General features: G+C 53.2%; 2 protein-coding genes across 3 annotated transcripts in view; one reads left to right on the plus strand and one right to left on the minus strand.

The window, feature by feature from the left end:
* The window catches only part of wnk1b (WNK lysine deficient protein kinase 1b), a 46,894-nt gene extending 23,904 nt beyond the window's left edge, over nt 1-22,990 (plus strand). Inside the window, exons 12-35 of the mRNA XM_047023289.1 lie at nt 1,247-2,686; nt 4,228-4,320; nt 4,590-4,625; nt 5,556-5,675; nt 7,440-7,513; nt 7,615-7,768; nt 7,897-8,013; nt 8,363-8,473; nt 8,565-8,616; nt 9,060-9,194; nt 9,279-9,985; nt 10,037-10,348; nt 10,682-10,987; nt 11,488-11,568; nt 14,049-14,135; nt 14,415-14,451; nt 14,676-14,749; nt 15,070-15,530; nt 15,698-15,903; nt 16,319-16,549; nt 17,260-17,331; nt 18,787-18,828; nt 20,135-20,400; nt 20,584-22,990. Of these exons, the coding sequence (XP_046879245.1) occupies nt 1,247-2,686; nt 4,228-4,320; nt 4,590-4,625; nt 5,556-5,675; nt 7,440-7,513; nt 7,615-7,768; nt 7,897-8,013; nt 8,363-8,473; nt 8,565-8,616; nt 9,060-9,194; nt 9,279-9,985; nt 10,037-10,348; nt 10,682-10,987; nt 11,488-11,568; nt 14,049-14,135; nt 14,415-14,451; nt 14,676-14,749; nt 15,070-15,530; nt 15,698-15,903; nt 16,319-16,549; nt 17,260-17,331; nt 18,787-18,828; nt 20,135-20,400; nt 20,584-20,955 (5,586 nt within the window). The 3' untranslated portion in view covers nt 20,956-22,990. The remainder of the gene's footprint in view (nt 1-1,246; nt 2,687-4,227; nt 4,321-4,589; nt 4,626-5,555; nt 5,676-7,439; nt 7,514-7,614; nt 7,769-7,896; nt 8,014-8,362; nt 8,474-8,564; nt 8,617-9,059; nt 9,195-9,278; nt 9,986-10,036; nt 10,349-10,681; nt 10,988-11,487; nt 11,569-14,048; nt 14,136-14,414; nt 14,452-14,675; nt 14,750-15,069; nt 15,531-15,697; nt 15,904-16,318; nt 16,550-17,259; nt 17,332-18,786; nt 18,829-20,134; nt 20,401-20,583) is intronic.
* Nucleotides 17,369-18,789, minus strand: LOC124469542 (A-kinase anchor protein 5-like). 2 transcript variants are annotated; one of them, XM_047022900.1, is made up of 2 exons: nt 18,019-18,789; nt 17,369-17,982 (listed from the first exon to the last, which is right to left on the minus strand). In XM_047022900.1, the coding sequence occupies exons 1-2, from the start codon at nt 18,460-18,462 to the stop codon at nt 17,695-17,697; spliced, it is 732 nt and encodes a 243-aa protein (XP_046878856.1). In that variant the 5' UTR covers nt 18,463-18,789; the 3' UTR covers nt 17,369-17,694. The 2 variants fall into 2 exon arrangements, with proteins under 2 accessions (XP_046878856.1, XP_046878858.1); XM_047022902.1 differs by having other exon boundaries at nt 17,369-17,965; nt 18,002-18,789.
* Nucleotides 22,991-23,773: the final 783 nt, after the last annotated feature.

Genomic DNA, 23,773 nt, shown 5'->3' on the forward strand with positions numbered 1-23,773 from the left:
AGGAGAAACATGTTGATCTTTTGTCACATTGATCACACACTGTTCCTCAATGCTAACAGCCTAGATTGAATCATCCTAATAGGACAGCTTGCCTCTTACATTCAGCCTCCATCTAAGTATTCTAACTGAGTTTTGAGAACGGTTTATAGAGCAGAAGAGGCTAACTAAACTGTTTACGTAAACAGGCTAGGTTTGCGCTACTGGTTTTAGCACAGTAGGATACTTTGTCGCAATTTTCAGACACCAGTTAGGAGCCATTATGCCCCTGTCTATCGGCTCTGTCCCTCTCTCTCCCTCCCTCGCTGTGTCTCTCTCTCCAGGTGACCTGTGTTCACATTAAATACAGGTCAGCTGGCATCTCTCCAGCGTGTGGACGGAACAGACTGCTGCTCAGCTCCCCAGACAGGGAGGACACCTCACCCAACAATGAGGAGTTTCACTCCGTCAACTCAGAAAACCTCACTGCTGTTTCCTTTAGACGTTTTGAGAAACGGCCTTCCTGTTCTGGTCCAGGAATTAGTCCGCTCCCATGTTGTCTCCTATTATGTAGTACAGTCAATACTCGGAAGTGACCTTGTTTGGACAACAGGGCTTTGTGTTCCTAGCAGTCACAAGGTACCAGATATCTGATTAGATATAGACTAACTAGATTCATGTAGGTATAACCACTCTTTCTGATCTGCCTGTGATGTGGAACATCAGTCCGGATTAAAACGTTTGTATCCGCACTGAAACAAAGGCATTGTGTTTTGCGACAACAATGCAGTTAAACTCTGATCTTATCTGGTAGGATAAGCGTTGGAATTGTTCTGGGGTCCGCTTCACAGGCCCACATCAAAGCCTGTCGTAAACCCTGAGCTTCCTGAACACACGTTGTGGTTAGGAGCTTCAGGGAGTGCTGGGGGAGAGCGTGTTCCCCCTTTGTGGCAGCTGCAGCAGTCCTGTGGCCTCTCAACAGCTGGAGAGGCCTGCCAAACCTGGATTTAATACCATACCATAGACGCTTTTGTACCTCCGACTGACTGACTGACTGACTGCCTTTCCTCTTACCTGTTCTTCTTACCTGGTTTCTTGTTAGGATCTTTGTTTCTTTGGATGTGGAGTTGTGCTGAGGGTAGCTCAGTCAGATTCCTCTCTTTTTAATATGCTGTACCTCTTTGGTGCTGTCTCTCTCTCTCTCTCTCTCTCTCTCTCTCTCTCTCTCACTGTCTCCTTCCTGATGAAGTTGATGTATCTTATGTCACAGCAGCAGCAGCAGCAGCAGTCTCTGCCTCACCCATACAGCACCGGAGGAGGAGGGGGAGGGGGAGGAGGGGGAGGAGGGGGAGGGCCCCCAGCAGGACTCCCGGACCCCCCTCTCTTCTTCTCCATCCCGGAGCGACCTATCTCCTTCTCTCCTCCGCCCTCCTGCCCTCCCAAGGCAGCCTACAACAACCAGCGCCGTAAAAGTACGTCCATCCTGGAGGCTCACACGCGACACTTCCAGCCGGCGTACCCCCGCTACGCCAGCAGCCTGCACCCCTTTTCAGGCCTGGAGGTGGACCCCTCCTCTCTCTACATGATGCCCGGCTACGCCTCCCAGCGCCTGGGCGAGCCCCTGCACCTTCCCGGCCAGTCGGACCCTCTGTATGGGTACAAGGACGTGCGGGCGGAGCAGGAGGAGGTGGTGAGGAGACGGAGCTTAAATCAAGCGGCCCTCCTGGACCACTTTGAGGCGCTGGCGTACGGGGGCTACCCTATGACGGCCCACCAGCTCAACCAGATCAGCTTCCACCAACAGATGCAGGCCGCTGCTGCTGCCGCCTCCCTGGGCTACGACCCCCCGCAGGGCCCCCCGTCATACCTCCACCCCCACATGCAGAGCCACCTGCGGCTCAGCCACAGCCCCGTTCCCCAGCTGCCCCCCATGAACGCCCCCTCGGGCCTCCCTTCCTCTGCGTCCGACCCCAGCTGCTACCAGCAGCAGCAGCGGCACCCCTCCTTCCCCCTCTCCGCCCCTCCCGTCATGGACCCTCCTACCCCGGGGAGCGTGTTCGAGTTCCAGTTCCAGAACCTGGCAGACCCAGCCCTCATGGCCAGCGCCAGGCTGTACCGACCTCGCCGCGGATCCATGGACCTCCCCCTGGACGACGGAGGCGCCGGCGGGGGGTCGGGCTCCGGCTCTGGCACCTTTACCCGCCTGCAGCCGGTAACGGAGGAGCTGTGTAGCTACGTGAGCCCCGAGCTCCCTCTGCCCCCTGGGAGCCTCTTGCTGCACGGAGTCCCCCCCAGGGACCGCAGCCCCGAACCCTCCAGCGACTCCCTGGAGTCCCCCCCTCCCCCACAGCCACCCCCGCACCAGGGAGACTCGTCGGCCGCCCAGTCCATCCCCCACTCCTCCTACTATGGCTCGGAGCCTGGGGGAGGCGTCAGCAGCGAGGCCCAGGGGCATCCCCCCAGCCAGCAGACCTTCCTGTTCGTGCCGCCCTCCCCCGCGGAGCACCCTGGGGGAACGGCCACTCACCTCAGCCTCCTCCAGTCCGCCTGGGCCAGGAGGGCCAGTCTCCACGCTGAGCTGGCCTACACGGAGCCCGGGCTGGTATACGGCGATGTCGGGCAGGGCTACCACGACGCCTGCCTGGCCTACCACGATGCTGGGCTAGGCTACCCGGAGTCTGGCTTGGTCATGCAAGGGCCTCTCACACTGGTATAGAGAGACACCCACTACTACTGTATCCTCCTCCCCACATCCTCCCCCCCCCCCCAACCCAGCCACCAATCCCACCCTCATGATCAACCTGATTCAGCCTCGCCCCCCTGTGATTTTAACCCTTTCCAGCCTTGGAGTAAACTGCCACTTACAGATCTGCTGTTTAAATCCCCTTGTTCTGTCATGTGTTTTGGTTACAGACCTACAGGAGTGTGTGTGTGTGTGTATCAGTAAGTAATGTTTTGTCTGTATGTATCATATATGACTATATGGGACAATGTGTGTTTTAAACCAATATGAACTATGTATATCAACATATTGAGCATGTAAATCCAAAGTCTAGGTGAGCTGGCCTGTAGTGAGCGTGTGAGCGTCCTGCACCCAGCTGTTTCTCACTGGGAGACAGCCTCGTGCTCCCACTACATGGAAAGACAACTGGAAACTCGTTTTCCCCCAAAAATACGTTAAAGATATCGTCATTATAATCCTTTAGCCACTTTGACTTTGCTGATTTGTATGATCAAACACACAGGAACATACAACAAAAAGTTGGGGGTTTAGACAGTGCTTCTAGGACCCAGGGTGATTGTGGTTGTGTCCACAATCACCATACGAGTGAGGATTTTATTTATGTTTCTATATAATTTTTGGTTTCTTTTTTTCTCTCTCACTTTAACAGTTAGGTATTAGTTGTGCTGCACTTATACAAATAGATCTACTTTAAATGGCTGGAAATGGTTAAAATGTTTGTATTTATTTGTCTTTGTCATGAGAGTGTTAATGAGGTTCCACCTCTGACCGGCAGGTCACCCACAGGGGTCAAAGGTCACTCATGTCACCCACAGGGGTCAAAGGTCACTCATGTCACCCTTAGAGCCCTGGCTTACAGTCTTCATCTTTTTTTTTTCATCTTTTTTTCTCTTATTTATCCCCACTTCTCTTTGTTATGCTTAATGCTGTGAACACCTCTTCTAGTGAAGGCTTGTCACCAAGGTAGGTAGTCTGAAGCTAGAGTTGTGGCGGCCTCTCTCCCTAAAGGGGAGGCCTGGGGTATGTACCTGCTGCCCTCTTGCCCCTGACAGGAAGGCCTGGCTCCACCACCTGGTAATCACTCCTGTGATTCATTTGAGAGGATGTTTTTAAGGGACACAACCAACCATGTTGACCTTGGCTCCATCGAGCCGTAACATTCACACAAACAGCCAATCATCTAGGAGATCCTTTGCATGTCCACTCCCCCCTCACTAACCCAACACTGTGAACTGTTGAAGCTACTGTTGACGTGTGTGCCTGGTACCTGGGCTCTGTGTGTGTGTGTGTGTGTGTGTGTGTGTGTGTGCTCTCAAAGAGGCCTGAACCACACAGCAAGTGGGAGAGACTGGTTCTTGTGTACACACACACACACACACACACACGAGAAAGACCAGCTTTTGTTGGAAGAGAGGTACAGATGTATCGCCATCACACGTCTCTGATTCCTGTTTCCCCCCTCTTTCCTCTCTTGTCTCTCTGGATCTCATCTCCCCATCTTGTCCTAGGTTCAGGCTCCAAGCCCACAGCCTAGCTCTGCTCACATGCCCCCCCCCTCCCAGCCGCCCCCCTCCCAGCTGCCCACGGGGCTCACACAGCAGGTAAGGACCACACACACACACACACACACACTCTCACACACCCACACACACACTCTCTCACACACACACACATGCTGTTTTGGTCATGAGCACTGAGCCTCTTCAGTGTGACAGCTGTGATGTGTTCTAGAGCCTCTCTCTACTTGATTCTTTCTCTTTCTTGCTCTCTCTCTCTCATTCCCTCTCTCTCATTCTTTCTCCTGCTTTCTCTCTCCCTCTCTTTCTCCCTCTCTTTCTCCCTCTTACACTGTGTTGTCTGTTTCTTGTAGTATGGAGGTTACTACATCACAGCGCTCCCCTCGCAGGTAGAGAACCCAGTCATTACTCTGAAACGGCCACGCAAAATCTTCCCGCTTCCTGTTCCTCTCCGTCTCTCTCTCTCTCTCCCTCGTCGCTCTTCAACCTCTCTCGCTCGTGCCAGGACTTCCGTGTCTGCGGAGAGCGATCGTGTGCGAAAAGGATTCTGATTCGTTGTCTTTCTTTGTAGTTCACCTCAGTTTTGCCCCTCCCTCTTCCTGTCATCATCTCTCTCGTGCTGTTTTCTCGATCTTGCCGTCAGTCCGACAGACTTCCTGTCAGACAGGGAATATGTGACAGCAAATTAGTTGTGCAGCCGGCCTAATTTGACAGCATTCATTAACATGCACTGTGAATGTACAGCTGTAGGACTTAACCAAATGCTTCATTTACGGAATCATTACGATTCCCTCTCTCCTGCCCCCCCTCCACCCTCTTACCCTCTCTCCTGCCCCCCCCCACCCTCTTACCCTCTCTCCTGCCCCCCCACCCTCTTACCCTCTCTCCTGCCCCCCCCACCCTCTTACCCTCTCTCCTGCCCCCCCACCCTCCTACCCTCTCTCCTGACCCCCCCCTGCCCTCTTACCCTCTCTCCTGACCCCCCCCTGCCCTCTTACCCTCTCTCCTGCCCCCCCCCACCCTCTTACCCTCTCTCCTGACCCCCCCCTGCCCTCTTACCCTCTCTCCTGCCCCCCCCCCACCCTCTTACCCTCTCTCCTGACCCCCCCCTGCCCTCTTACCCTCTCTCCTGCCCCCCCCCACCCTCTTACCCTCTCTCCTGACCCCCCCCACCCTCTTACCCTCTCTCCTGCCCCCCACCCTCTTACCCTCTCACCTGCCCCCCCCCTCACCCTCTCACCTCCCACCCTCCTACCCTCTCTCCTGCCCCCCCCCACCCCCCCCACCCTCTTACCCTCTGTCCTGCCTCCCCTCCCCAGGCGCTTCTCCAGGCCTCGCTTCCCCCCTCCAGCCAGCCGCTGGTCTCTCTGCAGCAGACAGGGGGCAGCACTGTCCAGAGCCTCTCTCAGAGCACACTGCATGCCAGCCAGACACCACAGGTAAGACAACACACACACACACACACACACACACTGGAACCATCTGTCTCTCTTTCTCTCTATTTCTGTCTAGTTCACACACACACACACACACAAATACAGTTCACAAACAACGGTAGCAGTTAGATTAGCACAATAATGTGCACAGACAGAATCCGGTTTTAGCAATGCAGTCTTCACTTGTAACCATAGCGATTGTGTACTGTTTTTTGCATGGTCATCGCTTAAGGATGATGACAGCCTGTTTCTGGTGACTTAACCCTTTCATCATCCTGTCTTTCCATCCTGCTCTCTTTCTCTCTGTCCTCTACCTCATCCGCATCCTCACTGGCATTAAACCTGCCTACCGTCTGTGTGTGTGTGTGCGTGTGCGTATATATATGTATGCATGTTTGTGTGTGTGTGGGTGAGTTGGTTTCCCTGTGTGAGCATGCATGTGCATGTTTGTTCCTGTGTGTGTGCACATGCCTGTGTGTGGTATGTGTGTGTGTATTTGTGTGTGTGTGGCCCCAGCTGTGTTCTGGTGATCTGAGCTCATCGGGCATGTCTCCCTCGCCCAGTATCGAGCACCTCTACTGTCTCTACCAGGCAGCCCAGCTAGCCCTGGCCCAGGTACTCTGCCTTACAGGGAGGGTGTGTGTGTGTGTGTGTGTGTATGGAGCCTGCTGGATGTTGTGTTGCTGTTACGTTGTGTGTCCTGTGGTAGTGAACATCCCTCGCTGTCCCTCTGGTGAACTTGCACATGTTTCATCCGCTGGTGACAGCTGGTGTCCAGGTGTTTGACCAGGTGTTTGACCAGGTGTTTGACCAGGTGCCTGTCGTGGTTTGTGAACTGTTGTGCCGTGCTGCTCGCTGCCCCGGGTCCTTGTGCCCCTGTGTTTTATCCCCCTGTTCCTGCTGTGTCCGGGTGAGGTCACCCCCCCCCCCCCCCCGTCTGTTCGGGGACCCTCCCCTCTGTCCTCACCTGGCCCCTCAGGAGGGAGAGGCTAGATTGAAACCCCAGACAGGTGGGGGGGAACCTCCCCTGACACTGGGGGGTGACCCGACCTGACCTGACCCTGGTGCTCCTCTTCCCGCTCCCCAGCCCGCCGGCGTAGCTCCGCCCTCACCTGGACTTCCTGTCTCCCTGGCGCAGGTGCCCCTCACTCCGCCTTCGCTCCCGGTTACCTCGACGACCGGGGTCGTGACCACCCCTCCGGGGAGTGTGGGGTCAGGGACCCTGTTGTCAACGCCCCCCTTAATGTCCGTATATGTAGCCAATCGGTTGCCTCCTTCTACTCCGACTACACAAACGATGCCTCAGCCATTGGTCAGCGTGGTGCCTGTCATCAGCGTAGCCCCCCCAGAGCCCTCCCACACTGGAGAAGCCCCGCCCCAGGTACTGATAGACACGCCCCCAACCCCAAAAACTAATTCCACACCACTCGTCTGGCCCACTGCATGACAGACAGCTGAGTGAATTCTGGAATGAATGAAGGAGTCAACGTTGTAGAATGTAGTCTGAACGTTCTGGAACAGTACGGTGCTAGTTTCACGGAGGTCGCCATTGTTGGTGTGGGTTCTAGAATGTGCTGTGTCTTCTAAGTTGTGATGGTAGTGTAATGATGATGGGCTAGCATACACCTTCCTACAGCTGCTCCTGTCATACTTGAACACTATCCTGTCCTTCCTGCCTCTGTACCTTTCCTCTGAATATCTCCCCTGGCTTTAATATGTGCTGCGTTGCGTGTCCCATGTATGTGATGGTGCTTCTCTGTGTCCCAGACAAGCCTGCCTGCCTCCCAGCCTTTGGACCAGTCCCAGTTACAGCTACCGCAAGTGCCCTTGTGTATCGAGAGGTGAGCAGAACACACACTCACACAAGATACCAACAGGAATGTTGTTGTCCTGTCTTTTGGTCCTAATACCTTTCTTATTTGTGTGTGTGTGTGTTGCACAGTGGTCATTCGGACGTGGCGTCTGGTCTGAGCGATGGAAACGAGGGCAAGGATGGTCGGCAGGACGGCCGCTCGGTCAAGCGGCACCAGCGGAGGTCCGTCCGAAGTCGTTCTGGCCACGAGAAAATCACCAAAGCCAAACTCCTCGTTCTCAATGTGAGGACAACACACACATGAACAGAATAATAATGTGTCGTTTTCCTATCGTGTCCCCTTCCTTTATAGGATCTGAAGACTTGAATTAATGATTCTTTCTTTATCTTGTCAACCTCCCTCCGTCTCAGATTTCCAACATGGGAGACAGAGTAGCCGAGTGTCAGCTGGAAACTCACAACAGGAAGATGGTGACCTTTAAGTTCGACCTGGACGGAGACAACCCTGAAGAGATAGCACAGATCATGGTATGTCTCTCTGTCGCTCTCTTTCTCTCTGTCTCCCTCTCTCTCTCCCCCTCTCTCTCCGTCTCTCTATCTCTCTCCCTCTCCCCTTCTCTCTCTCTCTGTCTCTCTCTCTTGCTCTGTCACTTTCTGTCTCTCTCTCTTTCTCTTTGTCTCTCTCTCTTTCTCTCTGTTTCCCTCTTGCTCTCCGTCTCTCTCTGTCTCTCTCTCTCCGTCTCTCTCTCGCTCCCTCTCTCTCTCTCTCTCTCTCTCTCTCTCTCTCTCTCTGTCTCTCTCTCTCTCTGTCTCTCTCTCCTGTCCATGTTAGTTGAGCTGAAGGCTGACAGCTGTTCTGTGGGGTGTGTGTCTCCAGGTGCAGAGTGAGTTCATCCTGGAGAGCGAGAGAGATTCCTTCATCGAGCAGGTCCGTGAGGTCATCGTAACCGCAGACGACAAGGGCCTGGAGAGGGAGGGCAGGAGCCAGGTAGGCCGCATCAGCTCCCTTCACCACCCTTCAGTATGCCACCCTCTGATTGGCGTTCGCTCTTATAACTCGCCTTCCTATTGGTCCACAGTTGATGCGTGACCTGGAGCAGCAGGCTCCGACGTCTTTGTCAACCTTGCAGGGTAAAACCTCCAGTAACCAATCACAGCTCAGCTCTGTCCTTGTCAGGAAGTCACACTTGATGCATAATAATGAGAGCCTTGTACTTCTCTGGCTCTCAAATGTCAATGTATTGATTTAGTTTCTACTCCAGAATGCTACTTAGTGCTGTGTCCAAATCCTCCCTCCCTCCCTCCTTCTCTGCCTCCCTTCCTCTCTGCCTCCCTGCATCCTTCCCTCTGCCTCCCTCTCCTCTCTCCCTATCTGCCTCCCTCTCTCTCTGCCTCCCTCCCTGCCTCCCTTCATCTCCTCCCTCCCTCTCTGCCTCCCTCCATCCTTCCCTCCCTCTCTGCCTCCCTCTCTCTCTTCCTCCCTCCCCCCTCCCCCCTCCCTCTCCTCCCTCCCTCCCTCCCTCCCCCCTCCCTCTCCTCCCTCCCTCCCTCTCCTCCTTCCCTCCCTCCCCCAGGCGTGCAGCCCAGCTCCTCAGCCCAGGTGGTGACGTCTGCAGGTCGCAGGTTCATCGTCAGCCCTGTGCCAGAGTCCAGACTGAGGGAGCAGGGCTTTCCCCTTTTCACGCTCACACACACCACCACCCCCTCCGGTGAGCACCCTGCACACGCTGCCACGCTCCCTGGTTAGGGCCTGGAGAGGACGCACAACTAACTCCGCCTCCTGTATTTCCCAGCAGCCTCAGCGGTGGCTCTGTCTCAGTCGGCCTCGGCGGTGTCTCTCCAGCAGGCCTTCTCAGAGCTCCGTCAGAACCAGTACAACCCCGGACCCAGCACCGCCCCGGCCTCCGTACACTCCTCCCTGCCCCCTTTCCCCTCTCAGCCCCAGTTCCCCTCCCAGCCCCAGCCCAACAACGACCAATCCTCTCCTCCTGTGTCCCAGGCCCAGCCAGCAGAACCCACACCCCCTACTTCCTCCCCCACCACCACCTTGCCCTCTGTCTGCATCACCCCCCCAGCCTCCACCTCCTCCCCCCCCTCCACCATCTACCAGACCCCAGCTACACAGGCACCTGTTCCTGCCCAGCCAGACCCCCAGCCTCAACCCCAGCCTCAACCCCAGCCCCAGGTCCCCCAGTCTCAGCCAGTCTCTCAGCCTGTCTCCAATGTTCCGGCCCCAACATCCCTGACCTCTCCTCCGGTCCTGACTGCCCTGCCCCCGTCCACCTCCACCCCTCTGCTGAGCAGCTGTGGGAGTGCCAGTGGAGGGAGCTCTGAAGTGACCTCCATCCCTACCTCCATCCCTACCCCCATCCCTACCTCCATCCTTACCCCCATCCCTACCTCCATCCCTACCTCCACTACCCTCCCCCACCTCGCCTCCATCCCTGCCTCCACCACCTCCATCCCTACCTCCACCACCCTCCCCCACATCACCCCTACCGTCATCCCCACCACCACCCCCATCATCCCGACCTCCTCCTCCACCCTCCCACACCCCACCCCAGTCCCCACCACCGACCCGGGCCTGGCCCCTCCCACATCTTCCTCCGGCTCCTCCTCCTCTGGCTCCTCCTCTTCCTGTGGCCTGCACTCCTCCTCCGTCCCAGCATTGCAGCCCACCCAGGCCTCCACCCAGGCCTCCACCCAGGCCCAGGCCTCAACCCAGGCCCAGGCCTCAACCCAGGCCCAGGCCTCAACCCAGGCCCAGGCCTCCACCCAGGCCCAGGCCTCCACCCAGGCCTCCACCCAGGCCGGCCAGATGCTCGCTCAGTGTGGGGAGTGTGAGGCGGAGGCCCAGGTCAAGGTCAGTGGAGCCAGACAGACAGTGACACCATGCAGGGGGTTTGACCTCTATGCAGAGACATCTGGTCAATGTGCTTTTGTTGTATCACTGGGCTCAAACACACTGTGCTTACTGGTGTTATTGAGAAGGTGTATTTGATCTGTGAAAAAAAAAAAAACATATATATAGATATATGTATTATGAACATAAATAGTACTAAGTATGTAAATATTATCACGACTCAACTCACAAATATACTTTTGTTATTGTTCGGGCCTTGTCTCATGAACAGCCCTGTGACATTGATTATATATCTTGTGACCCCTCCCCACCACACACACACACACACACCAGGTGGACGATATTCAGGCCCTGGACAAGAAGCTGCGTTCTCTCTTCATGGACCTTGGGGGGGGCTCGTCCCAAACCGACCCCTCCACCGACCCCTCCATCCCCCCCTCGCTCCCCGGCACCTCCACCCCTCCTGCGGCCTGCTCCACCCCCAGCTCCTCCGCAGGCACCCCTCTGCCCCCCTCTAGCCTGCCTCTGGGCTCTGGAGGCCAGACCCCCGGGTCCCCCCTCACGTCCCAGGGCCAGACTGGCACCTCGGCCTCCTTCAGCCAAACCACTCCGGGCAAAACGCCCCTGTCCAGGACCACGGTGAGTCCACTGGGGGGAGGTACACTGACCAGGCTAGACAGGGTCAGCACTTCGCAGGCGTAGCCTGTGAGCTGGAAGGAAGATGGTATTGTTTGACTTTTGCAACCCAGTAATCATAATCGTCTATTTGTATCACACAATCATAGTTGCAGATTTCCTTTCTAACTCCCTCCCTCATGAACTCTTCTCTGTGGATCTCTGCATGGCCTCGTAACATCTATCTGAATGAGCCTGCCAGGTTATCTGGGATGGATTTGACAACTTTGATCAATGCTGCATGCCTCTATAGTGGTCTGTGTATGTGCCACTCTCTCCATCTCTCTCCCTGAATCACTCCATCTCCCTCACTCTTCCTCGCTCTCCTGCTCTCTTTCTGTCCATCTCTCTCTCTGCATCTCTCCCACTCTCTCCATCTCTCTCTCTCTCTCTCTCTCTCTCCATCTCTCTCTCTTTCTGTCCGTCTGTCTGTGAGAAGTCTTCATCCCTCTGTCCTCTAGCAGGTGTTGCCAGTGGCCTCAGAGCAGGCTGTCTCTCCTCCCTCAGAGCAGCTGTCACCCTTCCCTGGACCCTGTCCCACTCAGGTGCCCCCCTCTCTTCCTAGAGCTCCTTCCATCCCTCGCTGCTGCTCCCCATGTATACCCCTCTCTATACCCCTCTCTCTAAATATATCTCTCTCTCTGTATGTATATATATATATATATATATACCTCTCTCTCGATATATATAAGCACACAGCTGATGCGATTCATGCGAATTCTCCGCCCCCTCGTCAAAGCCAGGCGATTGCAATGTTGTTTTCAATAAAAAAAAATTTGCACGAAGCAATCCGAACCACTTTTCCATGTTGATAAGAGCTTTAAAATTGAAAAAAGAATGTGACAAAAAGAAATCAAGGGACATTTAGAATAGATAAAAATGTGCGATTAATTGATTAATCGCGAGTTAACTATGACATTATGCGATTAATCGCGATTAAATATTTTAATCGTTTGACAGCACTAATATATATACCTCTCTCTCTCTCTCTCTCTATATATATATACCTCTCTCTATATATATATATATACATCTCTCTCTATATATATATATATACCTCTCTCTCTCTATATATATATATATATATATATATATATATATATATATATATATATATATATATATATATACCTCTCTCTATATATATACCTATCTATATATATACCTATCTCTATATATATACCTCTCTCTCTATATATATATATATATATATATTAGTGCTGTCAAACGATTAAAATATTTAATTGCATTTATGTCATAGTTAACTCGCGATTAATCAATTAATCGCACATTTTTATGTATTCTAAATGTCCCTTGATTTCTTTTTGTCACATTCTTTTTTCAATTTTAAAGCTCTTATCAACATGGAAAAGTGGTTCGGATTGCTTCGTGCAAATATTTTTTTATTGAAAACAACATTGCAATCGCCTGGCTTTGACGAGGGGGCGGAGAATTCGCATGAATCGCATCAGCTGTGTGCTTGGCCATCAAGTGGTATTTCAGACTGGACGTGCTACGATGATAACTCAGTTTACAACGGCAAAACACACATATCACTTTGGTCTTGTCAATGGAACCATTTGGCAACTTTTTAAAAGTAAACTTTCCATTCAGAATCTTATTGGCATCCATTTTGGCGTCTCGCGCTCGCCATCCACTCAAAACGTTAGCCTACTAACAGAGAATGTCTAATATCCGTAAACGGGCTCTGCTACTACTCTTTAGCCGGCTCGCAAGCCAAACAAGTGCGTGTGTGGCGTGCCTGTTGTTTTATTTCCGGTCTAGCTAGATCCGGTGTGGTGTTGTAGTCTTTCTAACGTCGGTAATTGTTGCAACAGCATGTGAAAAAAACTACAAAGTTTGCTAGGCCAAAAAGAGCGTTAATCGCGCGATAAAAAAATTGACGCCGTTAATTTGGGTTTGCGTTAACGCCGTTAATAACGCGTTAAACTGACAGCACTAATATATATATATATATATATATATACACACACACACCTGTCTTTCTCTCTCTCTCTATATATATATATATATATACCTCTCTCTATATATACCTCTATATATATATATATATATACATATATATATATATATATATATATATATATATATATATATATATATACACCTCTCTCTCTCTATATATATATATATATATATCAGTCTCTCTCTATATATACCTTTCTATTCTCTCCACCTCTCTCTAATCCCACTCACCCTCTCCTCCTTCTTCTCCTCTTCATGTTTCTTGCACCCCCCCCCCCCCCTCCTGTGGTGTTTGTGTGAGGACCCAGACAGGGACACAGACAGACAGATCAGTGCATGAAGACAAGGTCCAGTGACCTGCCTCAGACCTTAGAGCCAATCTTCAACAACAACCCAAAAATCATCATGTGTGCTGTACGATATATTTTACCATCTGTTTTTATAAGATTAATGAATGTGATTGAGGTGAATGTGTCGTCTTACCGTGTGGGCAGGACCTTGTTCCCCAGCTCTGGCAGGACTCTGACCAGGTCCCCCCCCCTCTCTGACCAGAGAGCTGGGGAGGAAGGGGCACATGACCACCCCCCTGCACACCCACTGTTACATTCATGAAAGACTGAAAGATATTTTTCGTAGCTTGTGAGACTAGCGTGGGAACACTGTGACTTTGATTTGGTCTTATCGAATCATAACACAAGTGCACACGAACCGTACGAGTCCTTAATGATTCGATTTGTGGATGGAAGCGAGGGAAGAATCACATGTCCCAGTCGTTCTGCAGTGCTTGTGATTGAGCATCGAGGATTTGATATCCTCACAGATTACCCCTGCTGTTCACACCGCTCACGTGGACTGACTGCCTGCCGTGCTTTGTCTGCAGTATGTTGCAGTGACTATGTATTCCCATGACAGTTTGTATGTGTGCAAGTTTGTGTCTGCTAGCGAGTCTGCATTACATTTGCGCCAGTGTGTGTGTGTGTGTGTGTATTAGTGTGTCTCATCAGTTTAACTGATGTTGCCCCCCTGCCCCCCTCCACAGTCCCAGCAGCCCCTGGAGGACCTGGATGCCCAGCTGAGGAGAGCCCTGAGCCCAGAGACAGTGCCGGTGAGCGGCATCACCACCCAGGTGAGAGCACAGCGCCCCCTCAGGCCTGGAGGCGCCCTACGGTCTAATGGTTGAAACAGATTCAGATGAACAGCTATGAGGACGTGTTTTTCCACATGTGTTTTCATACATGCATAAGGTCTATGTGACTCACTCCTCGTCCACTGCTAGTGTAAACATCCTTACGTGTTTCTCTTACATCCTTAAAATACCCTTTAAATGTCCTTTGAAATATCCTTTTAAATCCTAACTGCTGCTCTCCAAGCTAACTGTGTGACTGTGACCGTGTTCCCACTGCAGTCATCGCTGACAGGCATGCCCGCTGGAGGACAACCAGGTATGTGTACAGCAACAACCTCGTAGCTCCCCAGAGACATCCTTAACTGACGGCTCACTATGCCATGACCAGCTCAGTTCATCGTGTTGGAGGTCGCAGGCTGGATTGAGTCGTGCTCCTTGACTGAAATCATTATGTTTGGTCTATTTTATCCGTTTTTCATCTTGGGTGTGTGTGTGTTTCAGCTAGTTTGTGGATGGTTAAATCATTTCCTGTTGTGTCAGTTCCCTTCTCTCTAGAAGGAGAGATGGTGACGTCGCCCCCTGCTGGTGCTGTTAAAACACTGGGCCGCTTCCAGGTGAGACGATGCTTCTCTCTACTCCTGGACATGTGACCCTGACCTGAAGTAAACCTCCCAGTGTGAGATTCAGACCGGAACCTTCTTCTCTTGTTGAGTCAGTAATACGTTTCGTCTGTGTCTTCTTCTATCTGTTCTTCTCTCTCTCTCTTTGTGTGTCTCTCTCTCTTTCCATCTCTCTCTCTTTCCATCTCTCTCTCCTTCTCTCTTTCCCTCTCTCTCCCTCTCTTTCCATCTCTCTCTCCCTCTCTCTTTCTATCTCTCTCCCTTTCTCTCTCGGTTTCTCTCTCTCCATCTCTCTCTTTTCTTTCATCCACCAGGTGTCTGTGACTACCGACGAGGCCACCATCCATGCTCGTCCCTGCTCCTCCTCCTCCTCTGCCCTCTCAAGCCCAGAGAGCACCCTGCACAAGGTCTCCTCCACCCTGAGGGGGAGGGTGGGAGACACGGTGGACGGGCCTCCTCATCAGGCCTCCAGACACGCCCCCGGCCCCGCCTCCCCGCAGCCCACCACCATTGGACGTTTTCAGGTGACCACCAACACCGAGGCCCGGGTCGGACGCTTCTCCGTCAGTCGTGCCCAGGATGAGGCTGTGGAGCTGGGCTTGGGGCAGACACCCGCTGCCCAGGTTAATGGGCCTAGCTCCCCTTGTGGCAGCCCTGAACTGAGGGCCTCACTGCCCAGCCTCAACAACTCCTACAACTCCTACATCAGCAGCGACAACGACTCTGAGTTTGAAGACGAGGACTTCAGGAGAGAAATCAGCCACTTAAGAGAAAAGTAGGCCGGTTGTTTATGATCAGAGGAGGAATTAGTGAATAAACAATATTCTACCAGACAGTGTTTATTATTTACATGAATCCATATAGTCTCTCATCCTCCTCTTCTTCCACCTCCACCTCTTCCTCCTCCACCTCCCCTTCCTCCACCTCCTCTTCCTCCTCCAGGCACATGAAGGAGATCCAGCTGCTCCACTCCAAGCAGAAGGGGGAGATCGACAGCTTGTTCGCCAAGCTGGGCAAGGTTCCCCCTGCTGCTATAGTGCCCCCGGTGGTGACACTGTGTGGGCGCAGGAGACGCCCCACCAAAAGCAAGAGCAGCAAGTCCAGCCGTGTGAGCTCTACCCAGGGCAGCAGGAGCCCCCTGCAGCCAGGTACACACACACACACGCCCACACACACCCACACACACCCAGGGAGCAGAGGTACACTAGCACACCTGGTGTCTCGTGCTCTCTGGCAGGCTGGTGCTCGGTGGAGTCTAGTCTCAGCTTATGACTAGTTTCGTTTCTCTGGGGGAGATTTTCTGCACCTCTCCCCCTCCCCACTCTCCAACTATGGCACCCCGCCCCCACCCCCTCCCCCCTAAATGATACAGTCTGCTGTATTGTTTATGATTTAACCCTGCACTTTGCCCACACTCTGACTGAGCGTGTGCGAGCGCTGTGCACGTCGCGCACCTGTGTGTTTGCTCGCACACGCTCAGAGGCTTCTCCCTCTTTCCCTCACTGCTTCCCCTGTGTGCTGCCTGTGTGTGTGTGTGTGTATCCTGTGTGTGTGTGCGTTTAGGAAGCACTTTATCAGCCCAGAGCGTGCCCTCGGTGTTCCCCCCCCAGCAGGGCCTACAAGCCCCAGGGTACGGGGGGCCCGGGGGGCCCAGGGGGGCGGGGGGGCTGGCCAACTCAGGGGGAAACCCCCTGCTGCTGCCCCTCAAGCCCTCCCCCTCCGGCGAGAACCTCTACTCGGCCTACACCAGCGAGGCAGCACTGTCTGTGCCCAGCCTGTGTGCTCCCACCCCAGGTACGCCCCGCGCCGCCAGCCCCAGGCCTCACCCTCACCCCCAGCCCACCAGGCCTCAGTCCCAGATCCCTTCCGCCCTCAGAAAGGAAATCCAGCCAGTCAGATACAAACCCTCCCGTTGGACAGGGTGTTGTAGATACATGTGTCCCGTCCTCTGATTGGTCAGTGCAGCTCACTGTAAGGCACTTCTCTCCACCGCCGCCTCTCTTTGAATTTCTACATCTATCTTCCTCTTCCTCTCTCTGCCTCTGTGTCTCTCTAGCACAGCTTACTGACTGTTACATTCTTACTGTGGATATGTGTTTCCCTTCTTCCCTCCTTTCCTTTTGCCACCCATCCTCTTTCTCTCTCTCTTTCTCCCACACCCTTACTCTATCTCTCTAACTTTCTCTTTTTTATCTATTCCCCCTCCCCCCCTCCCTCCCTTTCTCTCCCTCTCTCTCCCTCTCTCTCTCTCTCTCTCTCTCTCTCTCTCTCTCTTTTTCTCTCTCTCTCCCACCAACCCTCCCCCTCTCTCTCTCTCTCCCTCCCTCTCTCCCACCAACCCTCCCCCTCTCTCTCTCTCTCTCTCTCTCTCTCTCTCTCTCTCTCTCTCTCTCTCTCCCTCCCTCTCTCCCACCAACCCTCCCTCCCCTCCCTCTCCCTCCCCTCCCTCCCTCCCTGTTTCCTTCTCTTCCTCTCCTTCTCTCTGTCTTGTTTTTGTGCCACAGGCTGTGTAAAGTTCAGCTGTGGTGTGGAGAGCGTGAGCTTCAAGCCGGGGGGCAGGAGGACGCGCTTTCTGAGTACGCCGTGCTTGGCTCTTTGTGTGTAACGCTTTATCTTTCTCTATCTCTCACTCCCCCCCTTTTCTCTTAAATGAACTGACCGTTAACCTCCGGGGGTCTTCCCAGGGCCCCTACCTCCTCCTTCTCCTCCTCCTCCCTCAAATCTCCATCTCAGATCCATCCATACTCACCCCCGAACGCTCAAGCAGACCAGTCTGTCCAGATTGAAGGCTCATTCACTTGCAGACATGTAAACATGTACACCAGACTAGCCCAGCCAAGCACCTCCCTTCCCTGTCATCTCCCAAACCTCATCTTACCTCCGCTGACCCTACTACAGCTGGTAGTACCCTGTGCCGTCCTACAGCACCGTCAGGTCAACTACACCCCTGGCCCTGTTTCCCTGGGGCCTCTCATCGTCCCACCTCTCAGGATGAGAACTCCTCCAGCACACGGGGAGGCAGCCCATGTCAGAGCCTCCTCAGCAGCATCAGCTGTCCACAGGGAGGCAGCCCATGTCAGAGCCTCCTCAGCAGCATCAGCTGTCCACAGGAAGGCAGCCCATGTCAGAGCCTCCTCAGCAGCATCAGCTGTCCACAGGAAGGCAGCCCATGTCAGAGCCTCCTCAGCAGCATCAGCTGTCCACAGGAAGGCAGCCCATGTCAGAGCCTCCTCAGTCCACAGGAAGGCAGCCCATGTCAGAGCCTCCTCAGCAGCATCAGCTGTCCACAGGAAGGCAGCCCATGTCAGAGCCTCCTCAGCAGCATCAGCTGTCCACAGGGAGGCAGCCCATGTCAGAGCCTCCTCAGCAGCATCAGCTGTCCACAGGAAGGCAGCCCATGTCAGAGCCTCCTCAGCAGCATCAGCTGTCCACAGGAAGGCAGCCCATGTCAGAGCCTCCTCAGCAGCATCAGCTGTCCACAGGGCCCGCAGCGGGTCCTCGTCAGGGATATCACCACGTTCAGAGAACAGCAGCCACAACATTCCAGTCTTCCAGCTTAGCTGTAGCACATCAGACCTGCCTGGTCCTCGTCTGTTCAACACACCTGACACCTGCCAGGCCCCCTCCTGCCTCTCAGGGGGTAGCCAGAGGAGCTGTCCTACAGTAGGCAGCCCCTGGGAGAGAGGAACAGTTAGAAGGTTGGACATGCTACGTGCATGTCCCTGATCTTTCTGCAGATCCACTGTAGAACTGGTGCCGTTTCACTCCCACGTCCCCTACTGCCCCACCTCACTCTCCTCCACCCAACCCTCTCCCCCGTCACCTGTGAAGGAGGGGTGGGTAGGTGGGTGAGGCACTGGGGTGTGTAGACGGGACTCAGGTGGTGGTGGAGGAGGAGCATTGCATGTTATAAACGCCACTCCTCCCAGAATGCATTGTTGACTGCTGTGTGTGTGTGTGTGTTGTGGTGGGGGGGTGATCAGAGATTAACTGTTGCCTCTCTCCCATCCTCACATTTCTCCTCACCCCAGGGAAGATGGTGAAAAAAGTCTGCCCCTGCAACCAGCTCTGTAGTAATTATCTCTCTTTCTTCACTTCTCCCTCCCTGACCTTTCACCCCTGACCCCTTGTGCCTGTCGCTTTGCCTGTCTGTACCTCCCTGGTTGCCCCTACCCACTCTCTCTCTTTCTTTCTTTCTCTTTCTCTATCTCTCTCTCCCTTTGTTTCATGGCTGACTGGAGCATTCTTCTAGTGTGTCTCATTCATCCTTCCTACACACACACACACACACACACACACTCATGACCACATCTGGCCCAATTTGTGCATTTCCTTCTCAACTGTAGAATTCTTTATGTATGAATGTGCCCAGATTTGAGCATGTGATAGCTTTTCCAGTGTGCTTTGACCTGTGTGTGTGTGTGTGTGTGTGTGTGTGTGTGTGTGTGGGAATCTCTTTAAAGCATTTACAGTAACTGACTCAGATCTCCTAGACGACAGTTGAGTGTTCCTCTCCAGTGGCTCTTGAACAGCCAGCCTCTCTAATGCACCTAAAGTATCCATGGAGCGAGCCCTAACCACAAGCCCTGTTAAACACACACACACACCACACATACCAGTTATCCCTTTAACAGTCCCTGTAACCCTGATGTGGTCTAGATGTGGTCGCTGGGTCTTCAGTTCTACACACGCTCAGACTGTGTTTTAGTCTTTTAGTTTTAGTGGGTTGTAGTTAAACATTGCTAAAGTTAGGCTATGGAGTCCTTTGCTTCCCACCCAACCCCCTCCCTTCCAGAGCATGGCGTGTTGTTCAAACTCCATCTCCCAGAGTTCCACTGGGCCTGCAGACAGCCATGACTCAGTGTCTCGTCTCCCTCTGTTCTCACTTCCTTTCACCCTGTCTTAATTACGCTCCATGATTTTCTTTAACTCGCTTTTGTGTTTTTCTTTGACTTCTCCTTTCTCCTTTTGTGTTTTTGGCTTGGCCACACAGCTTTCCTAAACCAGTGTGTGTCTACAGCTTTCTGTTTAGCTGACCAGGCAGAGAGAATCCCTCTGTGTTCTGGGTTCATGCTTATGTTAGCACCACCATTTTTATTTTCTGATGAAATACGGTGTGTTCGGGCAGAACGCCTCATCATTCAGCCCATCTCCACTAGCAGTAGTAGCGCAGGGTCGCCATCTACTGGCCATACGGCAAACTGCACCCTCATTGGATGCTATCATATTTTCAAATATCTAAATATATTTTTCTCTCTCTTTCTTTCTCTTTCTCTCTGTCTTTTTCTTTTATTCTCCTCCCCCTCTCCGTTTCCACCACTGCTCTCTCTCTCTGCGTCTCTCTCTCTCTTATTCCCTCCATCCCACCATCCTCCACAGGGACTAGCAGCACCAATGTGGTGAGCGGGCCGGGCCAGGGGTCCAGTCAGAACCACGGGCTGCCCTCCGGAACCAGCCTCCAGGGCCAGGCCAGCGGACCCACCCAGGCCCAGCTCCCCAGCGCTGCCCACCAGGGCCGCAAAGGCACCTTCACTGACGACCTGCACAAGCTGGTGGACAACTGGGCCCGTGACGCCATCAGCCTGTCTCAGGGCAAGAGGAGCTCCAGACAGCAGCAGCCCCCCTCGCAAGGTCACAGCTACGAGGTGACCACCACACACACACCTGCTAACACTTACACACACACACACCTGCTAACACTTACACACACACCTGCTAACACTTACAAACACACACACCTGCTAACACTTACACACACACCTGCTAACACTTACACACACACACACCTGCTAAAAGAGCCCCACTCACAGCCCTGTGTCCTCCCCCAGGTGATCCAGTCAGCCAACGCAGGCAGGAAGTTCTCCGCTCCCGCTCAGCTGAGCCCCAGCCAGGGCGGCTCGTCTCACCTGGGCAGTGCCCCCGCTACCGCTCTGACCGCCCGCAAGGGCTCCCTCTGCCCCCCCGCCGCCCAGCCCCAGTACGCCTACCCCCCCTCCGCACCTTACAGCGCACAGTGGGCCGCCCCGTCCCACCCCCAGGCCGGCCTGCTGGCCTCCTCCCAGCCCCTGGGGCCCCTGGGGCCCTACCCCGCCTCCGGGAGCTCCACAGGGCCCGGACAGCCGGCCCTGCAGGCCTTCCACATTAGCACTTTGCAGAAGCCCGTCAGCAACCCTGGGGGGCCAAACCTGAGGACCACGTAGGGCTGGGCCTGAGGACCTGGTCTGGGGGGGGCTGGGTTCCTGGTCTGGGGGGGCTGGGGGCCCGGGGGACAAGATCTGGAGGACTGGGGGGGGTCTGGTCTGGCTCTAGGATCCCGACCCTGAACTGTCACTGGGACTTGGAACAGAGGCTGAAACTGATACAGACTTGGAGAATGAGACAAAGAGAAGGAGGGGGCATGGTTGGATAGAGGGCTTTATGAGTGAGCATGTCACCTGACCCTAACCTACAGCAGTGACATGACGAGGAACAGGAGGAGACGGTACAGCGGGATGAATGCTCTAGAAAACCAAATGGACGAGGGGTGCAATCTCACGTGGCCAAAGAGGGTGTGCTTGTTATGATAGCCCAGGTTCTGGGTGGTAGCGGGGCAGTCCTAAAGGGGGAGGAGCCCTACAGCCCTAAAAGGGGAGGAGCCCTACAGCCCTAAAGGGGGAGTAGCCCTACAGCCCTAAAGGGGGAGTAGCCCTACAGGGGGAGTAGCCCTGGGCTGGGCTGCAGCTAGCTGACCTAAGAAGAAATAGAAGATGTCCCTTTTATCTCCCCACCTCCCCTCTCCTCACCCCCCCACCACCCTTAACCCCTCCTCCTCCCCCACATCTAGCAACCTAGCTGAGCTATCACCTCCAGCCAACATCCCCTATGCTGCCCATTCGTCACAGTACTAGATCCAGGTTAGAGTACTAAAGGACTGGACCTGCTGTGACTGTAGCTCTCTAGCTTTATGTCCAGTAGTAGGGTTGATGTTCCACCCACACTGGCATACCACCTAGAAACAAGCAATGTTCGGGCTGTGCCCCATCCATTAATATGTGCTTTTGGATTGGTGTCTCCCTAGTAACCCTGCAACCCCCCCCCCCCCTTCCCCCCCTGCCGTTTGATGCAATAATGACCTGAGGGGTAGGACCTTAAAACCAACTTAGTTGTGAAAGTGAACCAATACCAGTGGCCTTCAACAGAGTGAAACCCATGTACAGAATGTCTGTTCTTCTTTTTTAGAATGTTGGTTATGATTCCATTTGTGTTGTTCTTGTTTATTTGGTTGCGTTTGTTTTTTGTTTTTTTTGTCCTCACTGCCCCCCGCCCCCCTTCTCGCAGGCCTTCTTGCAGTAGAGTTGAGAGGTTTGCTGTGACAGGCTTCCACCTTCAAGACTCCTCCTCTTATCCTCTCTCTCCTAGACTAGGACTACAAGTCACTCCAAAGAACTACATATCCCTAGTGTCATCATAGCCTCTCCTTCTCCAAAAGTTCAGAGCAAACTCCCAATATTCCACAACCCCTCTTTGATGCGAGAGAGATAGATATACATGCAGGAGGAGAGATGATAGAGGGATGGAGGCGTAGAACGGTAGAAAGAGAGAAATTAGGAAAGAGTGAGAGATTAAATAAAGTTGATGGTTTTCAGAAGGCGACCAGGGGAAGACCAGGGCTAGGTGATGGACCAGGGGTTAGTGATGGAACAAGGGGGCCGGTCTGCTCTGCGTGGCCCAGTGAGGGGGAGAGGATTAGAGGGGTCTATAAGGTGGGCCAACAGCTTTCCTGTCTCTCTTTACACGCGCACAAACACACACACACACACACGCTTTTCTGGAGAGCCTAGAACCTGTAACAAAGGCTTTAAACCGACCTAGTAGGCTGACTAATGTAAGAGCTTCTATATTCATGTCAGCATTAGGACAGGGGCTGTTCCTGGGATTATGTGTACATTATTATTATTATTGTTGTTCTTATTATAATTATTATTCTATTTAAGAGACAAAGATGTATTCTGTTATGGACCTGTACTTACCCATCAGTTTTGATGTTGAAACACTGTGATTACTATAAATGTTGTTGGACAACATTAGAAAACAAGAGAAGGAGGATGAGTAAGTGCTGTGGTGTCAGGGCTGTTGGTAGTAAGGCTAGCTATTTCCATACATAGTACTTAGATACAGAAACACTTTACCTTGTTGTCCCTTTCTACTCTTTATATTAGATAAATGTGAATGTTTAAAAACAACAAAAAATGACGTCAAAAAAACACGGTTTCAATTAACGTACTTGAATAACTGCTCTGCTCTCATCCTCCGCGCCTGTGCTGCCCAGTGAGCTCACTGGACTTCTAGTGCCTTGCATCCTTTCTTTAGATTTGGGGGGAGACAGACAGACAGACTGGGGAGAGATGTGGGGGGCGTTCCTTGGTGCCATGTTTTTTATTTATTTTCTGGCTGATCCTTGAGAGCCGGAGAGCCAGGCGTGTGGCGGTCCTAGAGGCTGTGGGGTGGGGGGGGGGGGGGGGGGGGGGTGTGGAGGGTGATGAAGATGTAGTCAGCTGAGTGCTGCCCTCCTGAGGGGACCGGCCCAGTCAGGGTCATCACGCTGTTGTCCCACTCCATGTCAGATCCAGGAGGCCCAGAACTGAACAACACAACCACATCTGGAGTAAGGCGCTTCCCTTCCTGTGGTTGGGTCTGCTTTCAGTCAACAGACACTGGAACCATTGGTTCGATATACGGATAACTGGTTGACCACTAGGGGGGGCTGTTAATACAGGAGCCTCTACTGAGTGTGTTTGGTGCCAGACACACAGGTGTAGAAAGGCCTTGTGTTGGTGAGAGGAGGACAGACAGGAAGGCTGACTCAGAAAGTAGCAGAGAAAAGAAATTAGCAATGCAAAAGTGTGAATGGCATAGTAGCTTCTAGTTACTATAAACGTGTGTGCGTGTGTGTGTGTGTGTGTGTGTGTGTGTGTGTGTGAGTGTGTGTGGTACCAGGTACCCAGCTGGTAGCATTAACCAGTATCAGAAGTTGTTGTA

Source organism: Hypomesus transpacificus, chromosome 7, assembly GCF_021917145.1.
Source record: "Hypomesus transpacificus isolate Combined female chromosome 7, fHypTra1, whole genome shotgun sequence".
NCBI lineage: Eukaryota > Metazoa > Chordata > Actinopteri > Osmeriformes > Osmeridae > Hypomesus > Hypomesus transpacificus.